The 24,237-nt window shown below is 41.8% G+C and overlaps 1 protein-coding gene across 1 annotated transcript in view; it reads right to left on the minus strand.

The window, feature by feature from the left end:
- PREP (prolyl endopeptidase) overlaps positions 1-24,237 on the minus strand; it is a 199,451-nt gene that overhangs the window by 82,370 nt on the left and 92,844 nt on the right. Inside the window, exon 8 of the mRNA XM_075597539.1 lies at positions 16,438-16,629. Within this exon, the coding sequence (XP_075453654.1) occupies positions 16,438-16,629 (192 nt within the window). The remainder of the gene's footprint in view (positions 1-16,437; positions 16,630-24,237) is intronic.

The raw sequence follows: 24,237 nt of genomic DNA on the forward strand, positions 1-24,237 counted from the left end.
AATTGAAGCGTGACACGCGCGTGTTCTAGTGTTGTAAGAGAGTGTCGGTCTGTTGAAATGTGACAGCCAGACATTTTTCTATTTCTACTGGCATGTAGCAGCAGAATGCTATTTCCAGTTAAAAGAAGGGAGAAACTGGGTTGCCGTGTCATGATGGGAGGAGATTACACTATAAAGTTTTCTCTTCATTTAGTGTTACCTTAAAATCACTAAATCTGGTTGCATGGTTACATTGTAATTACCATTCAGTGTTTTTCTTTTTTTTTTAAATAAATGGTGTTGAGGCTGTGTATCGTGTGAGATTGTGCGGTGTCTCCACAGTGCGATTTGCAAACTGTAATGATCGAGCAGTCCATTGTTGGCAGTAAAATATTTTGTGGTGAAGACCTTTATTTCTACAGGATTCCATTTCAATTTTAGGTGACAAGATTGAATCAGATTCAATTTCTATTCATGCAGTAATTAATCAACAGCTTCAGGATCATTAATTGGTACATCTTTGGAAAACAGGTTCTTACGATTTAAAGCAGGCCCATTCAATGAACTGCACGTGCAATATGCAAATGAGCACGCAGGTTTCATTTACAGTGGGTAAGGCCACATAAAATGACAAATCCTTGGACATGTGGTTTCTAGGGGTAACTAAGATATAAAAACTAAATGTAAATGTTTGCATAAAAATGGCTTTGAATAAAAGAATTAAGATAGAAAACTAAATGTTAACATATCACCTTACTCTCTCCTAAATCTGTCTCAGCGTCTCTCCTGACTTCCTATTAAATTCCGTATTACATACAAAATGCTCCTACTCACTTTTAAGGCTATACACTCTTCTGCCCCTCTGTACATCTCAGCCCGAACATCTCGCTATACACCTGCCCGACTCTTGCGTTCTGCTCAAGGATGTCTCCTGTCTACCCCTTTTGTATCTAAAGCCCTCGCCCAAAACCCTCATCACTCACTGCCCCATACCTCTGGAACAACCTTACCCTCAATATCTGAAAGGCACCTTTTCTCCACCTTTAGGACCTTTCTTAAAATACACCTCTTTAACGAAGCATATGGGTAGCATGCTCCGCTGGCTGACACTATACATGCTTTATGCACTGACCTTGGCCGCTTGCAGAAGCACTTACCAGAACTCACTCCCCCCCCCCACCTCCACAGTCTAAGTTCTCCCTACTTACCACTTAGACTGTAAGCTCTTTGGGACAGGGGCTCCTTCTCCTATTGTTTTGTCTGAAGCACTTATTCCCATTGTGTTATAATATTATGTCACGTGTACTGTAAAGCGCTATGTACCTGGATGGCGCTATATAAATAAAGATATACATACAATGTTCCCAGATCTGTTTTTACGCATATTTAAAAAAAATTAGATTCATATCACATGATAAACTATAATGCCATCGCATTATATGGAAATTTATGACAAGGAAATAACTTAAATAGAGACACAACTAAGCTATATTTCAAATGTATTATGCATTTACATGCCACACTGTTGCCTAGATATCAGGCAGAAAATGTTATCAGCACTTCTATCAAGACAAAACACACAAAAACCAGCAAGCTCTTTTTGGGAACCCCTGAGCCCCCACAAAATATATATGTATATAAGTGTCAAATAGAGATATATTAGTATTTTATCTGGAAGTGTTAGGACTTGCGAACAGGTGTCTGTCTTGTCGTGGCTCGCAAGCTTACAACGCTTTGGCCAAAGGGTTAAAGTAAATGACCCTTTTTCAAGAGAATATATAAGTATTTTACTGTGTATTTTTGTCATATTGGATGTAGCATTGGGCTTCCCTGTCGTTTGTTGTATACATATGCCATGCTCAATAGCTCTCCTTTTTGACACCTGTATACATATATATTTTGTAGGGGCTGAGGGGTTCCAAAAAAGAGCTTGCTGGGGTTTTGTGTGTTTTGTTAACTTATTCTCAGCTGTTTCTGCTGTTGGAGGCTCCTCCTTCCCAGGTTTTAAGCCCGCCCTTCCCCACTTCCCAAGTGAGTAGGTCCTTTCATTCTACTAGATATAGATCCAATGTGGTCTTTCTCCCTCCTAATAGAGGTAAATAAGAATTGTAATCCTAATAGAGATATATTAGTATTTTATCTGGTAGTGTTAGGACTTGCGAACAGGTGTCTGCCTTGTCGTGGCTCGCAAGCTTACAACGCTTTGGCCAAAGGGTTAAACTAAATGACCCTTTTTCAAGAGAATATATAAGTATTTTACTGTGTATTTTCATCATATTGGATGTAGCATTGGGCTTCCCTGTCGTTTAGTTCTATCCAGACACACTGACTGGTATTTGGGTCAATGTTGTGTCCTTCCACTTACACTAAAGGGGGGAGATGTATAAACGTAAAGAACGTGCAAATAGAAGTTTGTTTTGACGCATAGCTCAATTTTCTGCTCTCATTAGCACCAAATGCATGAAAACCTTTTCTTACATTTGACGCAAATTGTTAGCCAGAGACGTTTACACCACCTCAGAACAGGCTGATTTTCTTACCTGAAATACAACATACAAAGGTGATGCGCTGAGATGCAGTTTGCTACATCTCATTATAATATGTGTGTCATGTAACTCCTCCCTAGCTCCCTCTTGCTCCTTAACACACCCCAAGTCGCAAGGTAACGCAAATGACACAAAACTTGATAGACTGAAGCAAGGAGACGCAAAATGATTATGCCATTTGCGTTCCTTTTGCTATGAAACATCAACCCCCCCCCCCCCCCATGCATTCAAATAAAATGTAATTGTCTTCGCCTGGAATGTCTAAATCTTAGTTCTTGCACCTAAAAAGCAGCAATATGGCAGCTTTCAAAATACTTCAATCATTACAAAAATGTCTGCCTTTTATGACAGGACCATGCCGTCCTATCTTTACAAAAGTATTATTATTATTAAGAGTATTCTTAGTTCTTTATTAATTATGCAGAGAACAAAAACAATTTAAAAGGTATGAGGTTAAAAGATAAAGAGAACAACCCCACTCTATCCTTTCTTAAAAATATAAAATAAAAATAACCTGTAGAAAATGTCAGCTCTATGATTGCATAACTAGATTATTGAATGAAAAGCAAGTAAGCAAAGGCCATCAAAAGAGAAAAATTACTAGGGAGAGAACAAATACAGACGAATGTCAAGAAAGAAAGGGACATTACAAGTTGCAAAGCCTTAAAGCTGAAGTTCAAGCTGTCATTTAAAAGAAAAAATTATTCAATATGTGCATCAATACAATCTACTGTACACAAGGACAAGTGATTAGCTAAGTTGGTGATCAATCCGTTCTCCTGTAATCGATCGCCGAAGATTCAGCTCGAGGTTCACTAAATGCATCTTGGGTCCTATTCTGCTGCACTGACGGCCAAAGTTCTGTGAGGAAGATCATGTGACCAGGCAGGCACTAGATCCAATTGGTTCACTGCTAGAGAGGGCAGGACTCAAAAAGGTGATGCGTCATTGTAAATGGTTGCCATAGGAACAAAAATGCTTGTTACATTAGAATACATTAAAAATTTCTTTAAAATTGTTTTTTTTTTTTAATTTTAAATGCTACACGTATTTTCTCATAGTACCAAACTGGTGTATTTAAAAAACACACATGTAGGATATTGCTTGAACTGCAGCTTTAAATGTTTATGATGCTGATGTTACTCCCGCTGTGCCTGTGTTTACCCCCTCCCACTGACCAACCCCCCATGAAGTAATAGAGTCAAACACTCCGCTGTGGTGGGTAATAAAAGGTCACAGCTTTACCAATTGATAGAAATCTACTGCAAATGAAAATACCATAAACCTACATTTCCCCTTTATCTCTTAGCATACAATATTTCCACTGCTGCCAGGGACTCTGGGTAATGACATGCAAATACTCACAGTACGACATGTTTTGCTTCTTGTTCATTTTAACATGGATCCCGAAAAGTGACCGCAAGATTGCCAGACAGCTAAATGCGCACACCAAGCACAACCATTACTTTGGTTTGGATTGGATTCCCCACATTATTCTTTGGAAGCTTTAACTAAATACTGTATAAATACTAAAACCCGCTGTGGCTAAGTTCCAACCGCACAACTGGTCCACATTGTGGATATTTGTGCAGAGCCATTCCCGTATCGGTACCTATAGCAGACAAATGATTTCATTGGGGTAAGAAAAGCTGGCCCAGCCGTATCACCGCTGCCTAAGCCACTTCATTTTTCTGTATCCTTAATCAGGCTGGCCTGGCAGAGCCGCTACCTGTATTTATGCAACAATTGACCTGCAAAAACTAGAATACTCTGCAGGTGTTTAGTAATTAAAAGACCGTTTCAAATGAGGGTGGCAGGTGGGACCTTAGCAAGATGCTTAGTCCCACTCATTGCCCCGTTCGCTCCTCTTGTAGCCCAAAAGCCCAGTAACAGTTCACACTTGGCTACCTGCATGGAGGCCATGCTGCCTACCACCACATGAAAGGATTCATTTGCTGGTAGCTCTGTTTTACTACTTTCTAGCTCTTTCACGCCCTGCCCTGCTATGTGCCCCCCTCTATTCCCTCATTGGTATTATTTAGGTCCACATGATTATTACATGATTCCATAGGGATTTTATTCTGGTGCAGTTTGCTTATACTCGGAATTTGAGGTCATTCATTTTCCCTTCCCTTGTGGTTGTCCTCTTGGTATATTAGGATAACGACAGGCCTTCTCACATGTTTTGCTCTTGTTTTCTCTAGGGTTGCTAGCAAAGTGTCCAAACTCATACCTCTTAGCCCAAGCCATGGTATATTCATCTTTTCATGTCGTATCCCTAACCGCAAATGAGTGACCCACGAGCCATACCTCCTGATGGCTACCAGATTGATTTGCTGCCACAACAAAATTTGCATTCGTACCAGTGTGAACCAGGCGCTTGTACCTATATATAGTTATTCCCCATCAAGCCTAGTTCTGGCGTATGATTTGCAGCACTCTGATTTCCACCTGCCTAACTTTGTGTGTTCCATGGGCCGCCCTTCCTTAGCTTCTGTCGTTGCGGCCTGATTCTAAATTACTGTGTTGCAAAACTATTGGGGTCTTTTATATGCCTGCAAGCAAAGCCTGAACACGCTGTGAAACTGATATCTTGATAGCGGTCTTCGAACCTTGTGGGCCAAGAATGCCTCCCTCCACTTGATCTTTGCTTAACTAACCTTACTCGGCATAATTTGTAGTCATCTTACTTCAGCAAATGTATCCATGCACCCATGCCTGCCTGGTCTGTTTTTAACTTGTGTATTTTGCAGGCTATACGACAATCTTTGTTTATGATTAGGTTTTTTGTTAAGTAGATTATATAAAGCCCCCTGTAATTGCACTCTTGATAGGTGACATTATAGGGAAAATGTCATCTTATAGGAGGCCACTAAATAGCCTATTCCCTAAATAGGGTAAGCCACAAAGGTCACACTCAAATGAAAATAAAAAACTTTTTAATCAACAATGTTAAAAACGACGAGACACCATAAAAATGCATACACAATGCACGATGCACGATAAAATCCCCAAATGTGTATAGGCACGAAAACAGGCAAGGAACTATCAATGTCCAAAGCCACAAAATCAGCTGACACAACGCTGCATGAATCCACACAATATATGTGTGGTGGTGTGCCAAATAATTAAATAATAAATGGTACGCCGCAGTGAAGTATATGGAGTGCTATGAACCCTCCGTGAGGTAGTATACAACCTGGTTAAGGTGTCCTGATTATACTCGCTAGTGTGCCGACAGCTGCAGCTCCAGGAGGTGACCGGAGCTGATCGTGCCTAATCCCACAAGCCGCGTGGACGTCGGCGTGATGACGTCACGCGTACCCCGACGTACGTTTCGCGCATCACAGCGCACTTTCTCAAGGGGGAGGAGTAACAAACACAGTATGGTCAGACCTTATATACACCTCCATGGAGGGGAGGGGCGGACAACAGATGCAGAAAAGCCATGTACAAGCATCATAGGGAACACATTAGCCCTAACATAACAGATAAAGAATCAATGGGAGGGAAAGGGGGGGGGGCTAGGAAGGGACAAGAACATAGATAATAACCATAATGGCTCTGTAAGAAGAAATACACACGCTGGCAACTAAAGTGTAGCAGTAAGTCAGTTTTTAAACTTCAAGATCAAGAGCTCGTGTGATTGTATAATCCTATGAAATACACCAGCCAAGGCACACGTGAACAACCAGAATATGGTAGACAGAAGGCAGAGTGCTCATCAGAGAGACAAGAGAGATGTATATAGTGTAGGATTGGGCTATTCTAGGCGAAGCCGCCTAAAAAGTCAAAACGGCTCCTACTAAGCTGATATTACTAAATCCTATATACCTGGATCCCTCTAACCCCAATCAAAGAAAGGAGGAAAAAATAAAACCTTCATTGAGGCCATACGGTGCCAGAGTCTTAAGCACATGTATCCATCGGCACTCACATTGGCGTAGTTTCATATCCCAGTTGCCCTTACGTGGCCCCAGGGTACATGAGCTATACCAATGAAGCCAAGATTTGATGAATCCCCCTGATGTGCCTCATTTATGCGCCTTGCAACTGGTGTGTCAAGTTTGTTCCTGACCGACCCAAGGTGTTCTAAAATACATACTTTGAATGCCCTATGTGTTTCACCAACGTATTGTTTACCACAGGAGCATTGGATGAGATATACAACGCCTGTGGTAAGACAATTTATAAAATCTTTGATGGTATAGGTTTGGTGTAATGTTGAGTCCGTAAATGTTTTAGTGACTCTGATTGACGGGCAAGCCTTGCAGCGTCCGCAAGTGTACGTACCCTTGGGTTTGTTACCCAACCATGTGCGCGAAGGTCTGGTTTGAAAATTACTTTTAACCAGGCGATCGCGGAGATTGCGCGCTCTACGGCTAATCATATTAGGTGTTGTTTGTAATATATTGGCCAAATCCTCATCTTGAAGCAAGATGTGCCAATGTTTGGTTAGGATTTGGCGAATAGACTGCCATTGATTGCAGTAGGTGCCAATAAAGCGTATGGTTTGTGTCTTATTGTCAGTAAGTCTGGGGCATTCAGTCAGTACGCTAGGTCTGGATGTATTTAATGATCTATGATAAGCTTTTTTCACAATTGATTTTGAGTATCCTCTATCCAAAAATCGCTTCGTGAGATCTTTAGACTGGATCTTAAACTCACTCAAACTAGAGCAGTTGCGCTTAAGGCGTAACAATTGCCCTGTAGGGATATTGTTAATAAGTGATTTTGGATGGTGGCTATCTGCTTTTAAAAGACTATTTGTTGCCGTTGGTTTGTGGTAGATGGTTGTCTCTAATCTGCCATCTTGTTGTTTCGAGATTTTGATATCCAGAAAATTCATACTGTCCTTTTGTATTCCATATGTAAGTTTTAAATTATGCACATTATGATTCAGTTTGTCCATAAACTCGACCAAAAGTTTCTCTGTGCCGTTCCACAGTACCAGCACGTCATCAATGTACCGTGACCAGAGATCTATGTGATCTGTGTATATAGAATAGTCCTCCATGAACACCACGGTTTACTCCCACCAGCCCAGATAGAGATTGGCATAGGTGGGAGCACACGCGGTGCCCATGGCGGTACCTTGAATCTGATGATAGATCTTTTGATTAAATAAAAAGAAATTTTTGGTCAAGACAAAATTCAGTAGCTGCAAGACAAAATCATTATGTGCCCGTGCATGGATGTCTCTGGCTCGGAGGAAATGTTCCACAGCTTTAAGTCCAGAAGAATGAGGTATACTTGTGTACAAACTCTCTACATCAATCCCTACTAATAAGGTGTCATTATCTACAGTAACATCCTCCAGTCGCAGCAGAGCTGCCTTAGTGTCCCTAAGGTGCGAGGGAAGAGATTCCACAAAGGGGCGTAGAAATGTATCGAGATAGATGCTGGCGTTGGAAGTAAGATTTCCAACGCCAGACACTATAGGCCTACCTGGTGGAGGGTAGGAACCTTTGTGTACCTTGGGAAGGTGGTAAAACATGGCCGGGGGGGATGTTTAATATAGATGAACTCGGATTCTGATTTAGTAATCACCTTATTTTCCAAGCCAGATTTAAGAATGGCGTATAATTCGGTAAGGAAAGTGTCAGTTGGGTCTGATGATAGTACTTTGTAACAGTATTTATTAGAAAGTAGCCTGATACATTCTTTGACATAAGAAGATGTATCCAAAATGACCACATTACCACCCTTGTCTGATGGTTTTATTGTGATGGTATCGTCATTCTCTAGATCTTTGAGAGCTTGGTACTCCTTAAAACTTAAATTAAAGTTTTTGGAATTGTTTGTCAAATGAATGAGATCATTGGCTACTAACTGAGCAAAGACATCCACGTTTGTACACGTTTGCAGTGATGGTGTGAATCTTGATTTATTGTGCAACTGTGTGAATGGTCCCTCACCAGGGTTTCTGGTATTTTCTTGTTCAAGTTCTTGTAATACTTCAAGAAGAGCAAAATCTCTTGTGTCAAAATTCTCTGATGGTGTATTCATGCTTGATAGTCTTTGTCTACGTTTAAAGAAAACGTGAAGGGACAATTTTCGAGCAAAAAGGTTAAGGTCCTTTATGTTCTCAAAAGTGTCAGCCTGATTAGTGGGGCAAAATGTCAATCCTCTGGAGAGGACCCCAATGTGTTCTTCCCTCGCACCTTAGGGACACTAAGGCAGCTCTGCTGGGACTGGAGGATGTTACTGTGGATAATGACACCTTATTAGTAGGGATTGATGTAGAGAGTTTGTACACAAGTATACCTCAGCAGTGTGGGGTTACAAGGATCAGGGGATGAGGAGACCTTACAGACGCGGCTGATAACACCGTCACAGGTAATAAACCTTTCGGTTAAATCACTCACTGCTGAACACATTGGGGTCCTCTCCAGAGGATTGACATTTTGCCCCACTAATCAGGCTGACACTTTTGAGAACATAAAGGACCTTAACCTTTTTGCTCAAAAATTGTCCCTTCACGTTTTCTTTAAACGTAGACAAAGACTATCAAGCATGAATACACCATCAGAGAGTTTTGACACAAGAGATTTTGCTCTTCTTGAAGTATTACAAGAACTTGAACAAGAAAATACCAGAAACCCTGGTGAGGGACCATTCACACAGTTGCACAATAAATCAAGATTCACACCATCACTGCAAATGTGTACAAACGTGGATGTCTTTGCTCAGTTAGTAGCCAATGATCTCATTCACTTGACAAACAATTCCAAAAACTTTAATTTAAGTTTTAAGGAGTACCAAGCTCTCAAAGATCTAGAGAATGACGATACCATCACAATAAAACCATCAGACAAGGGTGGTAATGTGGTCATTTTGGATAGATCTTCCTACACTGGAGACACACTTTATTCGAGCATGGCTAGACTCACGAATTCGGGTATACCCGGGTGTATTGAGGTTTGTGACTGTTTTCTGCCCGAGTGCATTGAGGTATTTTCCAGGCAGGGATTTAAGCATTTTATTCCCGCTGGCTGCAATACTGCACAGTATATATATATATTCTGCATTACAATTCATGAATTTATGCCATCTGGTAGACACGCGAAGCATTGCAGCCTATTAAATCCTTATCATTATCATTTAACAGATCAGCCGCCCGTCAGCCAGGCATGAACCCAGGCTGGGAAGGCAAACGCAACGGGGCTTGTCAGAGGTGAGGAGCGGCGCATTCCAGGTATCTGCCAGGTACATACTGGGTATTTGCTCGAATAAAGTGTGTCGGTGCAGTATGTCAAAGAATGTATCAGGCTACTTTCTGATAAATACTGTTACAAAGTACTATCATCAGACCCAACTGACACTTTCCTTACCGAATTATACGCCATTCTTAAATCTGGCTTGGAAAATAAGGTGATTACTAAATCAGAATCCGAGTTCATCTATATTAAACATCCCCCCCTGGCCATGTTTTACCACCTTCCCAAGGTACACAAAGGTTCCTACCCTCCACCAGGTAGGCCTATAGTGTCTGGCGTTGGAAATCTTACTTCCAACGCCAGCATCTATCTCGATACATTTCTACGCCCCTTTGTGGAATCTCTTCCCTCGCACCTTAGGGACACTAAGGCAGCTCTGCTGCGACTGGAGGATGTTGCTGTGGATAATGACACCTTATTAGTAGGGATTGATGTAGAGAGTTTGTACACAAGTATACCTCATTCTTCTGGACTTAAAGCTGTGGAACATTTCCTCCGAGCCAGAGACATCCATGCACGGGCACATAATGATTTTGTCTTGCAGCTACTGAATTTTGTCTTGACCAAAAATTTCTTTTTATTTAATCAAAAGATCTATCATCAGATTCAAGGTACCGCCATGGGCACCGCGTGTGCTCCCACCTATGCCATTCTCTATCTGGGCTGGTGGGAGTAAACCGTGGTGTTCATGGAGGACTATTCTATATACACAGATCACATAGATCTCTGGTCACGGTACATTGATGACGTGCTGGTACTGTGGAACGGCACAGAGAAACTTTTGGTCGAGTTTATGGACAAACTGAATCATAATGTGCATAATTTAAAACTTACATATGAAATACAAAAGGACAGTATGAATTTTCTGGATATCAAAATCTCGAAACAACAAGATGGCAGATTAGAGACAACCATCTACCGCAAACCAACGGCAACAAATAGTCTTTTAAAAGCAGATAGCCACCATCCAAAATCACTTATTAACAATATCCCTACAGGGCAATTGTTACGCCTTAAGCGCAACTGCTCTAGTTTGAGTGAGTTTAAGATCCAGTCTAAAGATCTCACAAAGCGATTTTTGGATAGAGGATACTCAAAATCAATTGTGAAAAAAGCTTATCATAGATCATTAAATACATCTAGACCTAGCCTACTGACTGAATGCCCCAGACTTACGGACAATAAGACACAAACCATACGCTTTATTGGCACCTACTGCAATCAATGGCAGTCTATTCGCCAAATCCTAACCAAATATTGGCACATCTTGCTTCAAAATGAGGATTTGGCCAATATATTACAAACAACACCTAATATGATTAGCCGTAGAGCGCGCAATCTCCGCGATCGCCTGGTTAAAAGTCATTTTCAAACCAGACCTTCGCGCACATGGTTGGGTAACAAACCCAAGGGTACGTACACTTGCGGACGCTGCAAGGCTTGCCTGTCAATCAGAGTCACTAAAACATTTACGGACTCAACATTACACCAAACCTATACCATCAAAAATTTTATAAATTGTCTTACCACAGGAGTTGTATATCTCATCCAATGCTCCTGTGGTAACTATACGTAGGTGAAACACATAGGGCATTCAAAGTACGTATTTTAGAACACCTTGGGTCGGTCAGGAACAAACTTGACACACCAGTTGCAAGGCACATAAATGAGGCACATCAGGGGGATTCATCAAATCTTGGCTTCATTGGTATAGCTCATGTACCCTGGGGGCCACGTAAGGGCAACTGGGATATGAAACTACGCCAATGTGAGTGCCGATGGATACATGTGCTTAAGACTCTGGCACCGTATGGCCTCAATGAAGGTTTTATTTTTTCCTCCTTTCTTTGATTGGGGTTAGAGGGATCCAGGTATATAGGATTTAGTAATATCAGCTTAGTAGGAGCCGTTTTGACTTTTTAGGCGGCTTCGCCTAGAATAGCCCAATCCTACACTATATACATCTCTCTTGTCTCTCTGATGAGCACTCTGCCTTCTGTCTACCATATTCTGGTTGTTCACGTGTGCCTTGGCTGGTGTATTTCATAGGATTATACAATCACACGAGCTCTTGATCTTGAAGTTTAAAAACTGACTTACTGCTACACTTTAGTTGCCAGCGTGTGTATTTCTTCTTACAGAGCCATTATGGTTATTATCTATGTTCTTGTCCCTTCCTAGCCCCCCCCCCTTTCCCTCCCATTGATTCTTTATCTGTTATGTTAGGGCTAATGTGTTCCCTATGATGCTTGTACATGGCTTTTCTGCATCTGTTGTCCGCCCCTCCCCTCCATGGAGGTGTATATAAGGTCTGACCATACTGTGTTTGTTACTCCTCCCCCTTGAAAAAGCGCACTGTGACGCGCGAAACGTACGTCGGGGTACGCGTGACGTCATCACGCCGACGTCCACGTGGCTTGTGGGATTAGGCACGATCAGCTCCGGTCACCTCCTGGAGCTGCAGCTGTCGGCACGCTAGCGAGTATAATCAGGACACCTTAACCAGGTTGTATACTACCTCACGGAGGGTTCATAGCACTCCATATACTTCACTGCGGCGTACCATTTAATATTTAATTATTTGGCACACCACCACACATATATTGTGTGGATTCATGCAGCATTGTATCAGCTGATTTTGTGGCTTTGGACATTGATAGTTCCTTGCCTGTTTTCGTGCCTATACACATTTGGGGATTTTATCGTGCATTGTGTATGCATTTTTATGGTGTCTCGTCGTTTTTAACATTGTTGATTAAAAAGTTTTTTATTTTCATTTGAGTGTGACCTTTGTGGCTTACCCTATTTAGGGAATAGGCTATTTAGTGGCCTCCTATAAGATGACATTTTCCCTATAATGGCTTTATATAATCTTCTGATTATTTGTGTGTTCATACTGTGCATTCTCCCTTGCACCAGGTAGTCTAGTCTTATGCTTTATGTGTGTTTGTGTGGTGAAGCGACGTGCCCCCTGTGTATCCTTTTTGTTAAGTAGGCCTGTACGTCCTTTCCCCTTTAATGCAGCCACTACTGTAGCTCCTCTGTCGTAAAAGCACCAAAGAACGTCATCGCGAATGCAGTTAACAGTATGGCTTAACCCTTATACTTACATACCACTTGGGTGGCTCTTATCAAACGCCCTACTCTGTCCTTTGTCACTGTCTTCCTGCTATCTGCCGGTGTGGTTTTGCCTCTGCCCAAAACAATGAGTATTCTCCCAATTATGAAGCTTTTAATGCCCACTAGCATTATTCCCACCCTGGCTCGCGTTGCCCCAGCCTCCTTCTGAGCTTGCAGAAAATCTTCAGTTTCTCTGTGCGCCCTTCCTTACCGCTTGTGGTGTCCACCCCTGGGAAAGCCTGCCATTTTTGCCATGTGGTGCTATATGCCTTCCAAGTGCGGGGCGCTACAGACTCCTGGACCATCTCCATTAATCATATCTGCCAAATATGATTGTGGCATGTTACACCCATCCCAGGTGCGTCTGGTGCCTCTTTTTTGATGCTATCCCATTTAATAAGTGACAGTGACACAGGTCTTCCATTACGTTTTCCTTGCACGTTTCTCACTTTAAAGTTTATATTCTGCTTCATGCATATTAGTACTAATCACCTAAGTAGCCTTGACTAGGGACGATGTTGCTGCTAAGTTGTTTACTGTAAATATTCCTCTTAAGGCGTCTGTCCAGAAAACAATGTGCTTATTGGCCAGTTTGTGGGAGCATGATTCTGGTGCCACTACTATGGGGAACAATTCCAGGAAAGCTAGGTTTTACGTTAGCCCATCTGGTGCCATTCCTGTGGACACACCTCTGCGCACCTCTTTTCATTCATATCTGCCCTGAAACTGTGCGCTCTTGCTGCATCTGTATACAGCTGTAGTTCGTTGCTGGATTGCACATCGGTTACTCATAACCTTTTCCCATTGAACTGCGTTATGAAATGGTCCCAGGCTTGAAGATCTCCCTTCAGTTATTTCATTATTTTACGTGAAGGTACGGCCTGTTCAAACCTGATGTTGCTTTCTCTAACCTCCTGCTGAAAACCCTTCCCATTCGTATTATTCTGCAGGTAAAATTCAGCAAGCCTAGCAGTGCGTGCATTTCCTTCAGGGTATCTGCTCTTTCAGCTTGCTTGCTTTGTCTGCAGGGAGCATAAACGCCATTGCTACGGTGCCTCTCTATTCCAGGGAATTATATGACTTCTGTAGGACCCTAGAAGAAAGATAGATCGATGCCACCGCAGCTCCTGTGAGGATCAGACTCACCAGGTAGAATGATAAAATGACTTTATTAAGCTACATAAAACAGATACATGACTAGGAGACCTCCTCCCACGCGTTTCGGGCTAGTTGCCCTTTCTCAAGGAGTGCTTCTGTAGGACCCTCCCTATCTCCCCCCCCCCCTGGCTATGGGTACTTTGCAAATTTAGGAATTGTGGGGCCTACTAGGAGAAAATCATCCAAGTACTGCGTGATTTTGGTAATTACATGGTGCAGCCCATTGGGATACATGTATTCTCTAGATCCTGATCCTATGTCCAACTTTGCAATGAGTGCCCATCTGCCACATGATCCAAATATGCCAAAAGTAGTGTTGAATGATTGGTATGGTACACGGCACTGCTCTTCATCTAAAGCGAAATATACTGACCTGCCCCTAGGAAAAGATTGGTGTATTAGTCTAAATTTAACCTGGCATTATGAGGAATGTCTGCACCCTTGTTTCTGTAGAGGACCCAGAAGTCACCCAAGCTGGACCTCAGAAGGGAGTGTGGAGGGCCACGTCTGACCTGCAAGGGGGGGGGGGAATGGTGTGGCTCATGTGTACTCCTGTAAAGTGGTGGTGGCCCATGGCTGGTCTATCAAATAATGCGGGCCCCATGTTTGTCAGAGTCAGGTTTTTGGTCATTCTTGACACTTAGGGAGAGGGCAGGTGGTTCTGGTTCTGTATTGTGGTGGTGGGGGAGGGGGGGCATGGCTAAGGGGGATGGGTTCTGGGAAGTGTGCTTGCGGGGGCCCAGGACACATTGTCTCCTGCCTGCAAGTGGCTTGGGGTGGTGGGTAGCTATCCTGAGGTACTGTAGCTGCTCTAGAAGGGGGAAAAGGGGGGTGAAACTTATGCTCTCCGCCCTTGGTGGGGTAATATGCCCTCCTCACCAACTGGTTTTTTGATCCTACTCATTGCAGGGTTGTTGGTTTATGCCCTCAGCCTTTCAGAGGCTGTGCTGATATGCGGGGCTCAGAAAGACCTACCACGTGGCTCTGATTCCCCAGACTACCAGTGACCTGTTGCAGAGGACTCAGAAGCTGTGGTCATTGCAGCGGTCGTAGGGAGATGCCGCATGCAGTGGTGGAAGGAGCTGCCTTAAGAGAGATGCGTGCAGCAAGGACATGGCTGCCATGATGTGTCCGCAGCTTGACTGGAGATGCGGCAAGGTACTTTTAGCAGCTTGAGGCAAGAGGGCACTGTTGCAAGATTCTCAGTTCTACTTGTTGCCCCGCTAGCCTCCACTAGTACCCCCCTAAACACAGTCAATTTTCCTACCCGACTACCCTGCAGGTAGCCAGGCCAAACAAACCTCCCCATCCCTCCTGAAGCTCAGTTCGTCCCGGCACCCGCTACTTTTCCACAGCTCTTACGTGAGCGATGGCCCTATAATAGGGCCTCTGAGCATCCTTTCTATCAACAGAATCAGCCACTGTTACCGACCAGAAATGAAGTATTAGAAGAGTGAGATTTCCTTGGGGCATCTGAAAATTCATAAAAAATTATTTCACTGTCATTTTTCTAAATTGGGTGCAAACAATCCTTGTCACAAAGAAAATAACCCAGTACTCCTGATTAACCTTGGGTGGTTAATTTTTTGTTCTTCATGAGAAGTATTGCTTGCACCAAATATTGCCTCCCCGTTGAAAACGGTCTTCCGAGCACCCGAGGCGTTTCTGAAGGCGGACATGTGTGTGCACCTACTATAAACACCGACCGTTTTTTTATTAAGTTTGTTATTTTAATAAGATGATTTCAGTTATATTATGTCAAGTTTAAAAAAAGTGACTACTACTGTACTTGCCTTTAAATACTCTCCTACTTCCAAAATATGACGTCTTTACCATCTTGGACAAACTTCTATTCAATAGCAATTCTTCATTACTGTAAAGATGTTGAACAGGAATTTTCAGACCGCCGGTCAAAAGCCAGACAGTATCTCTGATTAATTATATCCAACTAGGATCAATATGTATGCCACTCTTGGGCAAAAATACTCTGCATGCAAGTTTCCTTGAAACTAAACACCGTTTTGCGAGATACTCTCTAAATGGGTCCGGATGTGCCAGTTTCCCCACTAATTTCATTTGTGGCCTCTCTACAAACACAGCTTTGAAAATGTCAAGCTATGATATGCCCAGTGGCAAATGGATTGAGACCACACACACACATTTTCAAATATAGTACCTGGTAATGACTTTCACTTAATAGTAGACAGCTGAGACCAACAGAAAGATAGAAATGCAAGTGCATGGTATAACACAAATCCCAGCACAGAAATTGGTTCCGAGTTATCTTAATCATTTTTTATCAAGACTAATGATATGTGCAAGGTTAATAACTTAACAGTGTTCCTAAACATAAAGCAATATAACATTCCCATTGTGCTAAAAAGGAGATCCACTCATTTGCATTATGTTCTTACCCAAAACATCCTTATCGTGCTCTGGAACAAGCTCTTTCCACTTGGATTCGTCAGGGTTGTGAATGTCTATGTTAATTAGTTTGTAGTTAGGTGCATGACGGTTAGTCTTGAAGGTGAAAATAGTCTCTTCATTCGTGATGTATTCATATTCTGCATCAAAATTATCAATTAGCTTTACCCAAGGGAGGATTCCTACAAAAAAAAAAAAAGAAAGAAAAACAATGCATTAAGTTTATATTTACAAGTCTACATATAAACAAAGGTTATCTCCAAAAACACAAATTAGTTAATGCAACTCAATTTATGCTCCCATCGATGCTTTTTAAGTAACTACAAAACCAGACTGTATTGTGAAGGGCAGAAACTCTATATTATGTAATCTCTCCAATCTCAAAAGGGACTGCAAATGATTGCAAAGCAATGTGTAATGGTCCCTCTGGCACTTATCGGGTCAAGATGAATGGCAAAAAGTAAAAATAGGATAAGCAGTTTACAAAGAACACAGATTTGCCCTATTTTTCAAGGGTAACTCAGTGAGCCTCGACAAGTTGACAGTATTCCTTCATACCACACATCCAATCCTTTCCTATCTGTCACACTGCGTTTGGAACTGGCTGCCTGACAAAAATTGCTCAAGCAAGGAGAAGAATTTAGTATTGAAAACATGAATTGACCACATCTGGTGCTATTAGAACAGAACAATGTCCAGTTATGCACTGGAGAAGTCTTGCTCAACCAAAAATAAGTAGATTAGGGTGCTGCCCATGATTATATATATATATATATATATATATATATATATATATATATATACAGTATATTGCTGCAGTGGAAGTGCTGTATGCTGGGCGATAATGGGGAAAGACAGGGTGGCAGACCTGTCTAAGACATGCAAATGAGCATACAGTAATATTTACAGTTGCTTTATGCTTTACTGTGGAGGGCTTTTGTCACTTTTTTTACCCACCATAACCTTAATAATAGTGGTGATTGTCTAGTCTAGTCTCAAACCAGCTTGCCATTCAGACCAACCTCACACTGATGATACCCATCAAGGTTGAAACATGTCTGTGAGTGGGTTTTATGGCTTTGCATCTCATCCCAGCCTCTGTCTAAAAGCTGTGTTTAAAACAGCATGCATTGGCTTGAGGATTTGCTTGTGTAATAAGAGCTTGAGACAAAAGGTGGCACTGAGTGCTCATTTGCATGTCATTTCCCAGAATCCCTTGCTGCAGTGGAAGTGCTGTATGCTGGGCGATAATGGGGAAAGACAGGGTTGCAGACCTGTCTAAGACATGCAAATGAGCATACAGTAATATTTACAGTTGTAAATATATATATATAAAAATCAAAAAATAAATAGATGATACCGTTCTGTGGCTAACGAAATGCTTTTATTTGTGCGAGCTTTCGAGATACACTGATCTCTTCTTCCGGCGATGTTACAATGAATGAAGCAAGCAAAGGGAATACTTATGTGAAGACTGAGATAATGTGTGTGGCTATCATCACCTCCATTTTGGCCTAACCGCCATTTTGAGTGTTAGCTTGTATGTATGCTTATTTGTTTTATTCGTGTATGATCTGTGAATGTTTGATTCTGCAGAGTATCGCTTCTAGATGTAACTCGCCCTTGTGTAATTCCTACGAGGTATGCAAGAATTGAAAATGCAATCGTAAGAGGTTTTTTCCTGTCTTAGATATTTCTGCTGACCTTAGGTTCTGTTATCTGACAGCTACAGTACACACAGGGCTGGACAGAGTAACTCCCTTATGTCACAAGGTCAAGAGGCCCACATTATGGTAAAATTATAGGATAAGAATATAGCGTATGCAGCATATTTAGATATCAATATGTATTTTTGTATAGGTCATCATATAGTTTTTATCTCTAAGCCAGCCCCCTTAAAGGGCGTATTACTCATTTTGAAATGTATAAAAATGTGATACCAAGCAATATGTTGGCAGAGGCCTGAGTTCCTTGTTGGAATTCTTTTCTCTCAAATTGTGCCATGGTGCTGATAAACTCACCTGTTACTTTGAACCCTTGACTCATTGATTTTATTTCTTCGCTTTGACAGATGGCGGCCCTTGAATAGGGACCCAACACCTCGGGATCAGGAAACCCAGACGGAGCAGCTGCCTACATTACTCAAACGTGCACACTTGGAATAAGGTATGGCTTTATCCTTTTTAACAAAAAAAGCCGTTAGATTAAATGTTTGAGTAATCTGTAGACAGTTTGTTCTTTATGGGCAACCTACCTGAGTGATGGGACACCCTGTACCACGTGAGTTTATCAATATTATACTGATCAGGTATTGTTATTGTTATTTTATATTATTGCCATAAACTCAGATTATACCGTGTGCTGCTAAACGGCAGGGCCAAGTAAGGGCCCGGAAGGTATAATAATTAATAAGGTGATAAGTCTCCTAGAACTTGGGGAGAGAATTATTGTTAAGGAACAGCAGGTAACTATTTTTTAATACCACTGGTCCTTAACTCTATATTCTACTTATATTATACCAAGGGTTGGGGCACCTTATTGGAACCCGATCGACTGGCGTTGATCGGGGATAGGTCAGATTATACCGTGTGCCGCTAAACGGCAGGGCCAAGTGAGGGCCCGGAAGGTATAATACTGAAGTTAATAAGGTGGTAAGTCTCAAAAAACTTGGAAGAGAAAATTTTGTTAAGGAACAACAGGTGACTATTTTATTTTTTTAATACCACTGGTCCTTAACTCTATATTCTACCAAGTAGTGGGCACCTTATTGGTACACGATCGACTGGCGTTGATCGGTGTAAATACAGGAGAATTATGGGGAACCTACATTCTCAGTCGCCGGTGAAGGGTACGTCCCTTGAAATTATGTGTGGACTTTATGGCAAAAAAATGTTTTAAAAATGGATATTTAGTCGCGCAGAATATATTAAATAAGAAGGAAAGTGAAACATATCAGGCTCGGCTTTGAAAATAACTGCAGCATTAGTGGACCCCCCTTTTTTCTAATCCCCTTTTTCTCATCCCCCTTCCCTCACCCTTTTTCACTGAAAGGTCACAGGACTTGCATGTCTGTGAGACATGGAAGTTAATTATTAACCTAGGAAGAAATGGCTTCAATTTAAGAATGTTAAAGTAGTTTTTTTAGGAATGAATGCATTAATACTGCATGGAAAAAGAAGGGGACATCCTCTTTAAATGTTTTTTGTTTGTTTTTGTCTTAGAAAGTTCATAGTAACTAGTTTGATGGCATAATAATATACATGTCATGGAGTTAAGTGTTTGTGTGTCACTCTGATAGTTAATGTATGTATGCATGTCTTTATTCATATAGCACCATTAGTATACATAGCGCTTTACATTGTCACGTGTAGTATTAATCATAAAAATAACAAATACAAATAACAGATTAAAAAACTAAAATGCAAAAAGCTACTTCCAATATGACAAAAATACACAGTGCAATACTTATATATCTCTTGTAAAAGGGTCATTTAAGTTTAAACTCTTTTGTCAAAGTGTATTACGCCTGCTGCCATTTACAAGGCATGACAGTAGCATTTAAAATAAACCTAGGAAGCATTGTATGTTGAAGTTTTGTTAATTGCCCGTAGAAAGTAGAATGAATGTTGATGGACGATAAACTCAGAGAACGTGTGTGTGTGTGTGTGTGTGTGTGTGGGTGTGTGGGTGTGTGTAAGAAAGATAAGGAATTAGAAAAAAATAAAAATAAATAGTTAATAAAACAATAAGATTTTTGTTTTATAGGAAGGGTTGCAGAGATAGTTTTGTTTTTTAGTTAGCAAGGTTTCTTTGTTCAAACTTATAAAAGTAAACTACACTGGCGACACACTTTATCGCAGTGCGGCCAGATCCGCAAGCCGGGAGATTTCCCGGCTTGCTAGTGGCCGCCCCTCGGCGTGCCGCGCGTCATAGACGCGCGGTCACGCGTCTTCGGGAGCCTGCGCCCCCTGCACGCGCGTCCAGGGCTCCCCGAGGGAGCCCTGGTATGCCGCGATCGCGGGACAGCGGCAGGGGGTTCCGGGGGACCCGGCGGACCCGGCGGACCCGGCAGCGGTAGGGAGAGCGCCCCGATCGGAGGGCGCTCTTCCGCTGCTTCGGCGCGCGCCCGTCACACTCGGGCGCGCGCCAGGCTACTGCTGCGGCACAGAACGGGCAAATGCTCGAATAAACTGTGCCGCAGCAGTAACGGTTTGTTTTCTTAAATACACTGGTCTTGTCGGATTTTTGAACACCAGTCATTTAAAAGGGGGAAGGTTAAAAGCAGCCAAGCGGGCTGGCCCCCCTCCTCCAGCTTAAGGAATGTACAAAGACCACGTTCCAGACATGAAAAACACCCTCTACCCAGGCCATGCCACTGATCACAGACGACACTACGGAAGATGTAATCTCAGAAGGAAAAGTCAGTCCTCTTCAATGGAATACAGATGAAGATGATGGCAGAAAGACCAACCTGGCTGATATGATAGCCAGCAGCTCTGTGAGTTTCCAGAACTATCAAAGCCATGCAAATTTGGGCCCTCCAGGCCAGTGCAACGTTTCTGAGTTTTATCTGAATTATCCTTAAGAGAGGACTGTGAAGACTGAGATAATGACACAAGTGAACTCTCTTCCCATGAGCGCTAAAGACCATGTCTGTACATACTGTGCTATATGTATGCACACACAGCTGTCTCTTACACATACCAATACTCCTTGTTTTTCCATCCCTATACACCAATAGGGACCACATAGTATCCACACACACTTTTAGTTATGCCACTATCTCCCACATTTCCGCACCTACCCACATCATTTTTATGAACTCCCACTCCACACACCCTTTTGTAAAGCACTGTATACACTGTGGGCTCTTCATTCATTTATATTAACACAGATCACACACACACACACTCTTACATCACTTTCTTTCAGGAACCATTTAACACCTCTAGCCATAAATCTCATCCACACCGGGGGAAGGACAAGCACAGATAACATTCCAAGAGACACTGTTTTTAAGTATTCCCTTTGCTTGCTTCATTCATTGTAACATCGCCGGAAGAAGAGATCAGTGTATCTCGAAAGCTCGCACAAATAAAAGCATTTCGTTAGCCACAGAACGGTATCATCTATTTATTTTTTGATTATTGAAGCTCGGCTAACACGGTACTGACACCTCTACACACACACATACATACATATACATATATATTTACACACAAATGTAAATACAACTGTATGCTCATCTGCATGTCTTAGGCAGGTCTGCAACCCCGACTTTCACCATTATCACTCAGCACACAGTACTTCCACTGCAGCAAGGGATTCTGGGGAATGATATGCAAATGAGCACACAGTGCCACTTTTTGCTTCAAAAACCATTTTTAACATGGATATATATATATATATATATATATATATATATATATATATTTATTTATTTTACTGGAAATTCTATGTTGGGGCACACCTCACAAATGTTTAAATGATCAGACATTAATGGTAACTTTAATAATGTTAATACTTAAAATAAAAGTAACTTAAATGTAGTATGTCACATGCTCTGTTAATGCTAGATGGCATACAGAGGAAATACTTATACACAACTTGTGACATGAACCTACCGCCAACATGAAACAAAGTGAACTAAAAACTATCAAATCTAAGCAGCTTCTAGAATATAGGAGTCATCAGGCTGCAATAATCACTTTTTTGCTGAATGCAAAAAAAGCTGGAAGTATATATGTCCACAGTTGTCTTAATATTGTCCTCTTTGGTATTCCGATTATCGTAAAAATTAGAGCTTCCTGTAGTGCCAGTTAGATAAGTCCTGCTATAGTATCAAAAGGTTATAGAGTATCTCAAGAATAAGAGAGAGAGACAAGAATATATTTAACATAAAATGGAGGATGTAAAGAGTCAGTATTCCTAGCACAATAATGACAGGAGATATTGATAGCTGTGCTGATTTAAGTAGTCCCGCAATATATTGTTTGGAGGAATAGAGGATGTAATACCTATATGGTTGGTCCAATGCTAAAAACGGCTCAAGTGCCAATATATCTTACCTTTAAGGCTACCTGACTTAATAATCTAACTCCGGTCCTCTGACCCCAGACGGGGACTGGTATTGATCCCCCCTCCCCCCTCTCTGGCCTCGAAGCTGCTCCTGGATTGACCGTGAGCTGCTAAGGTTCATTTTGCCACGCAAATATTTTCTGTTGGATCGTAAAATTTACCAACAGACCCTACATGCGCACTCTTGTAAGTAGGATCGAGGCTACAGTAATCTTTACAGAACAAAATAATCGCGGATATATCAAACACATAGATATGTGGCTGAGATATATTGATGACATAATATGGAATGGGATAAAATATTGTTTAGATTACTTTCTAAAATGTCTAAATACCAATGACCATAACTTAGCATTGACTGAGGTGAAAAGCCTTAGTTCTATAGAGTTTTAGAAGATCACAAACTACAAAAACAAAGATTGTCAACTAAGAACCACTACATTTAGGAAACTAATGGCTTGTCTAAGACATGTAAATGTGTTCACAAGTGATATTCTTTATTGGCTATATGCCAAGGGTGGAGGTTATTTGTTGTTGCCTTGTTCACCCATCATAACTTAAATAGTGTGTGTGTGTGTGTGTGTGTGTATTTTGTATATATACAGCTCAACCCCGATCCACTACAACGCGTGGCTCCCGATTTAAAAACATCTCTTTTTTTTTTAATAGCATTCAATGCTTTATTTACTTATCCGGCATCTGCAGCTCTCTCCTCTCCCTGCTTCATCAGGCTGAGTCCACTTACATATGCTTTTGAGCGCAGAGGAGGGTCACATGATCCTTCTCTGACACTATTAACATCTACTGCTACTGTAGATTTTAAGTTTGTTAATAGAGGAAATGCATTCACTGTTGGGCTGTCATTGGTCAGAGAAGGATCATGTGAGACTATTCCTGTGTTCAATTCATGGGGATTTGTTTTCAGTGTTTGCAAAAAAAATGTTAAGAAGCTGCCTTCCAACACACAACTAGATAAAGTGGCCAGTGGCTACAATTATCCAACAGATGCCTGACATTACATATTTAGATAACCAGTGCAGAGAAACTGTACATATATATATTGGCTATGTACTGTGTGCTCATTTGCATGTAATTTCCCAGAATCCCTAGCTGCAGCGGAAGTACTGTATGCTGGGTGATAATGGTGAAAGGCAGGGTTGCAGACCTGTATAAGACATGCAAATGAGCACACAGTAATATATATATATATATATATATATAGCAAATGGAGATATTACTAGAGAGAGAGAGAGAGAGAGAGAGAGAGAGAGAGGATCTGAGTGTTCCTGCTGCCTACCAGCTGCCATGGAGAAGTGAGGGGGCCTGTTAGAGGCCTGTGGAGGGGGCCTGCCGAGCTGCCTGCTGAAAGGTGCCTGTCAGGGGAATCTACCAGTCTACAGCATGCTGCCTGGACAGGCACCTCCACGGACACCTTCCAGCAGGTCACCTCTGCAGATCAGGCCAGATTAGGTGCGCCAGCTGGATAGTGAGGGGGAGAGGCAGAAGCTGGGGTTCGGCAACCTGCAGAGAGCCGCAAGTAGGAGCCACAGGTTGCCGAACCCTGTTCTATGATGTACATGCATTAACATGCAAGTACATTAGCTGGTGTTACATGGAACACCTACTGCTCTATAAAATCGATCGCACACCCTATGTTATACATACATTTCCTGTTTCCGTCTTTCCAGGGCATTAAAAACGTACTGAAATCT

This window comes from Ascaphus truei, chromosome 4 (assembly GCF_040206685.1).
Source record: "Ascaphus truei isolate aAscTru1 chromosome 4, aAscTru1.hap1, whole genome shotgun sequence".
NCBI lineage: Eukaryota > Metazoa > Chordata > Amphibia > Anura > Ascaphidae > Ascaphus > Ascaphus truei.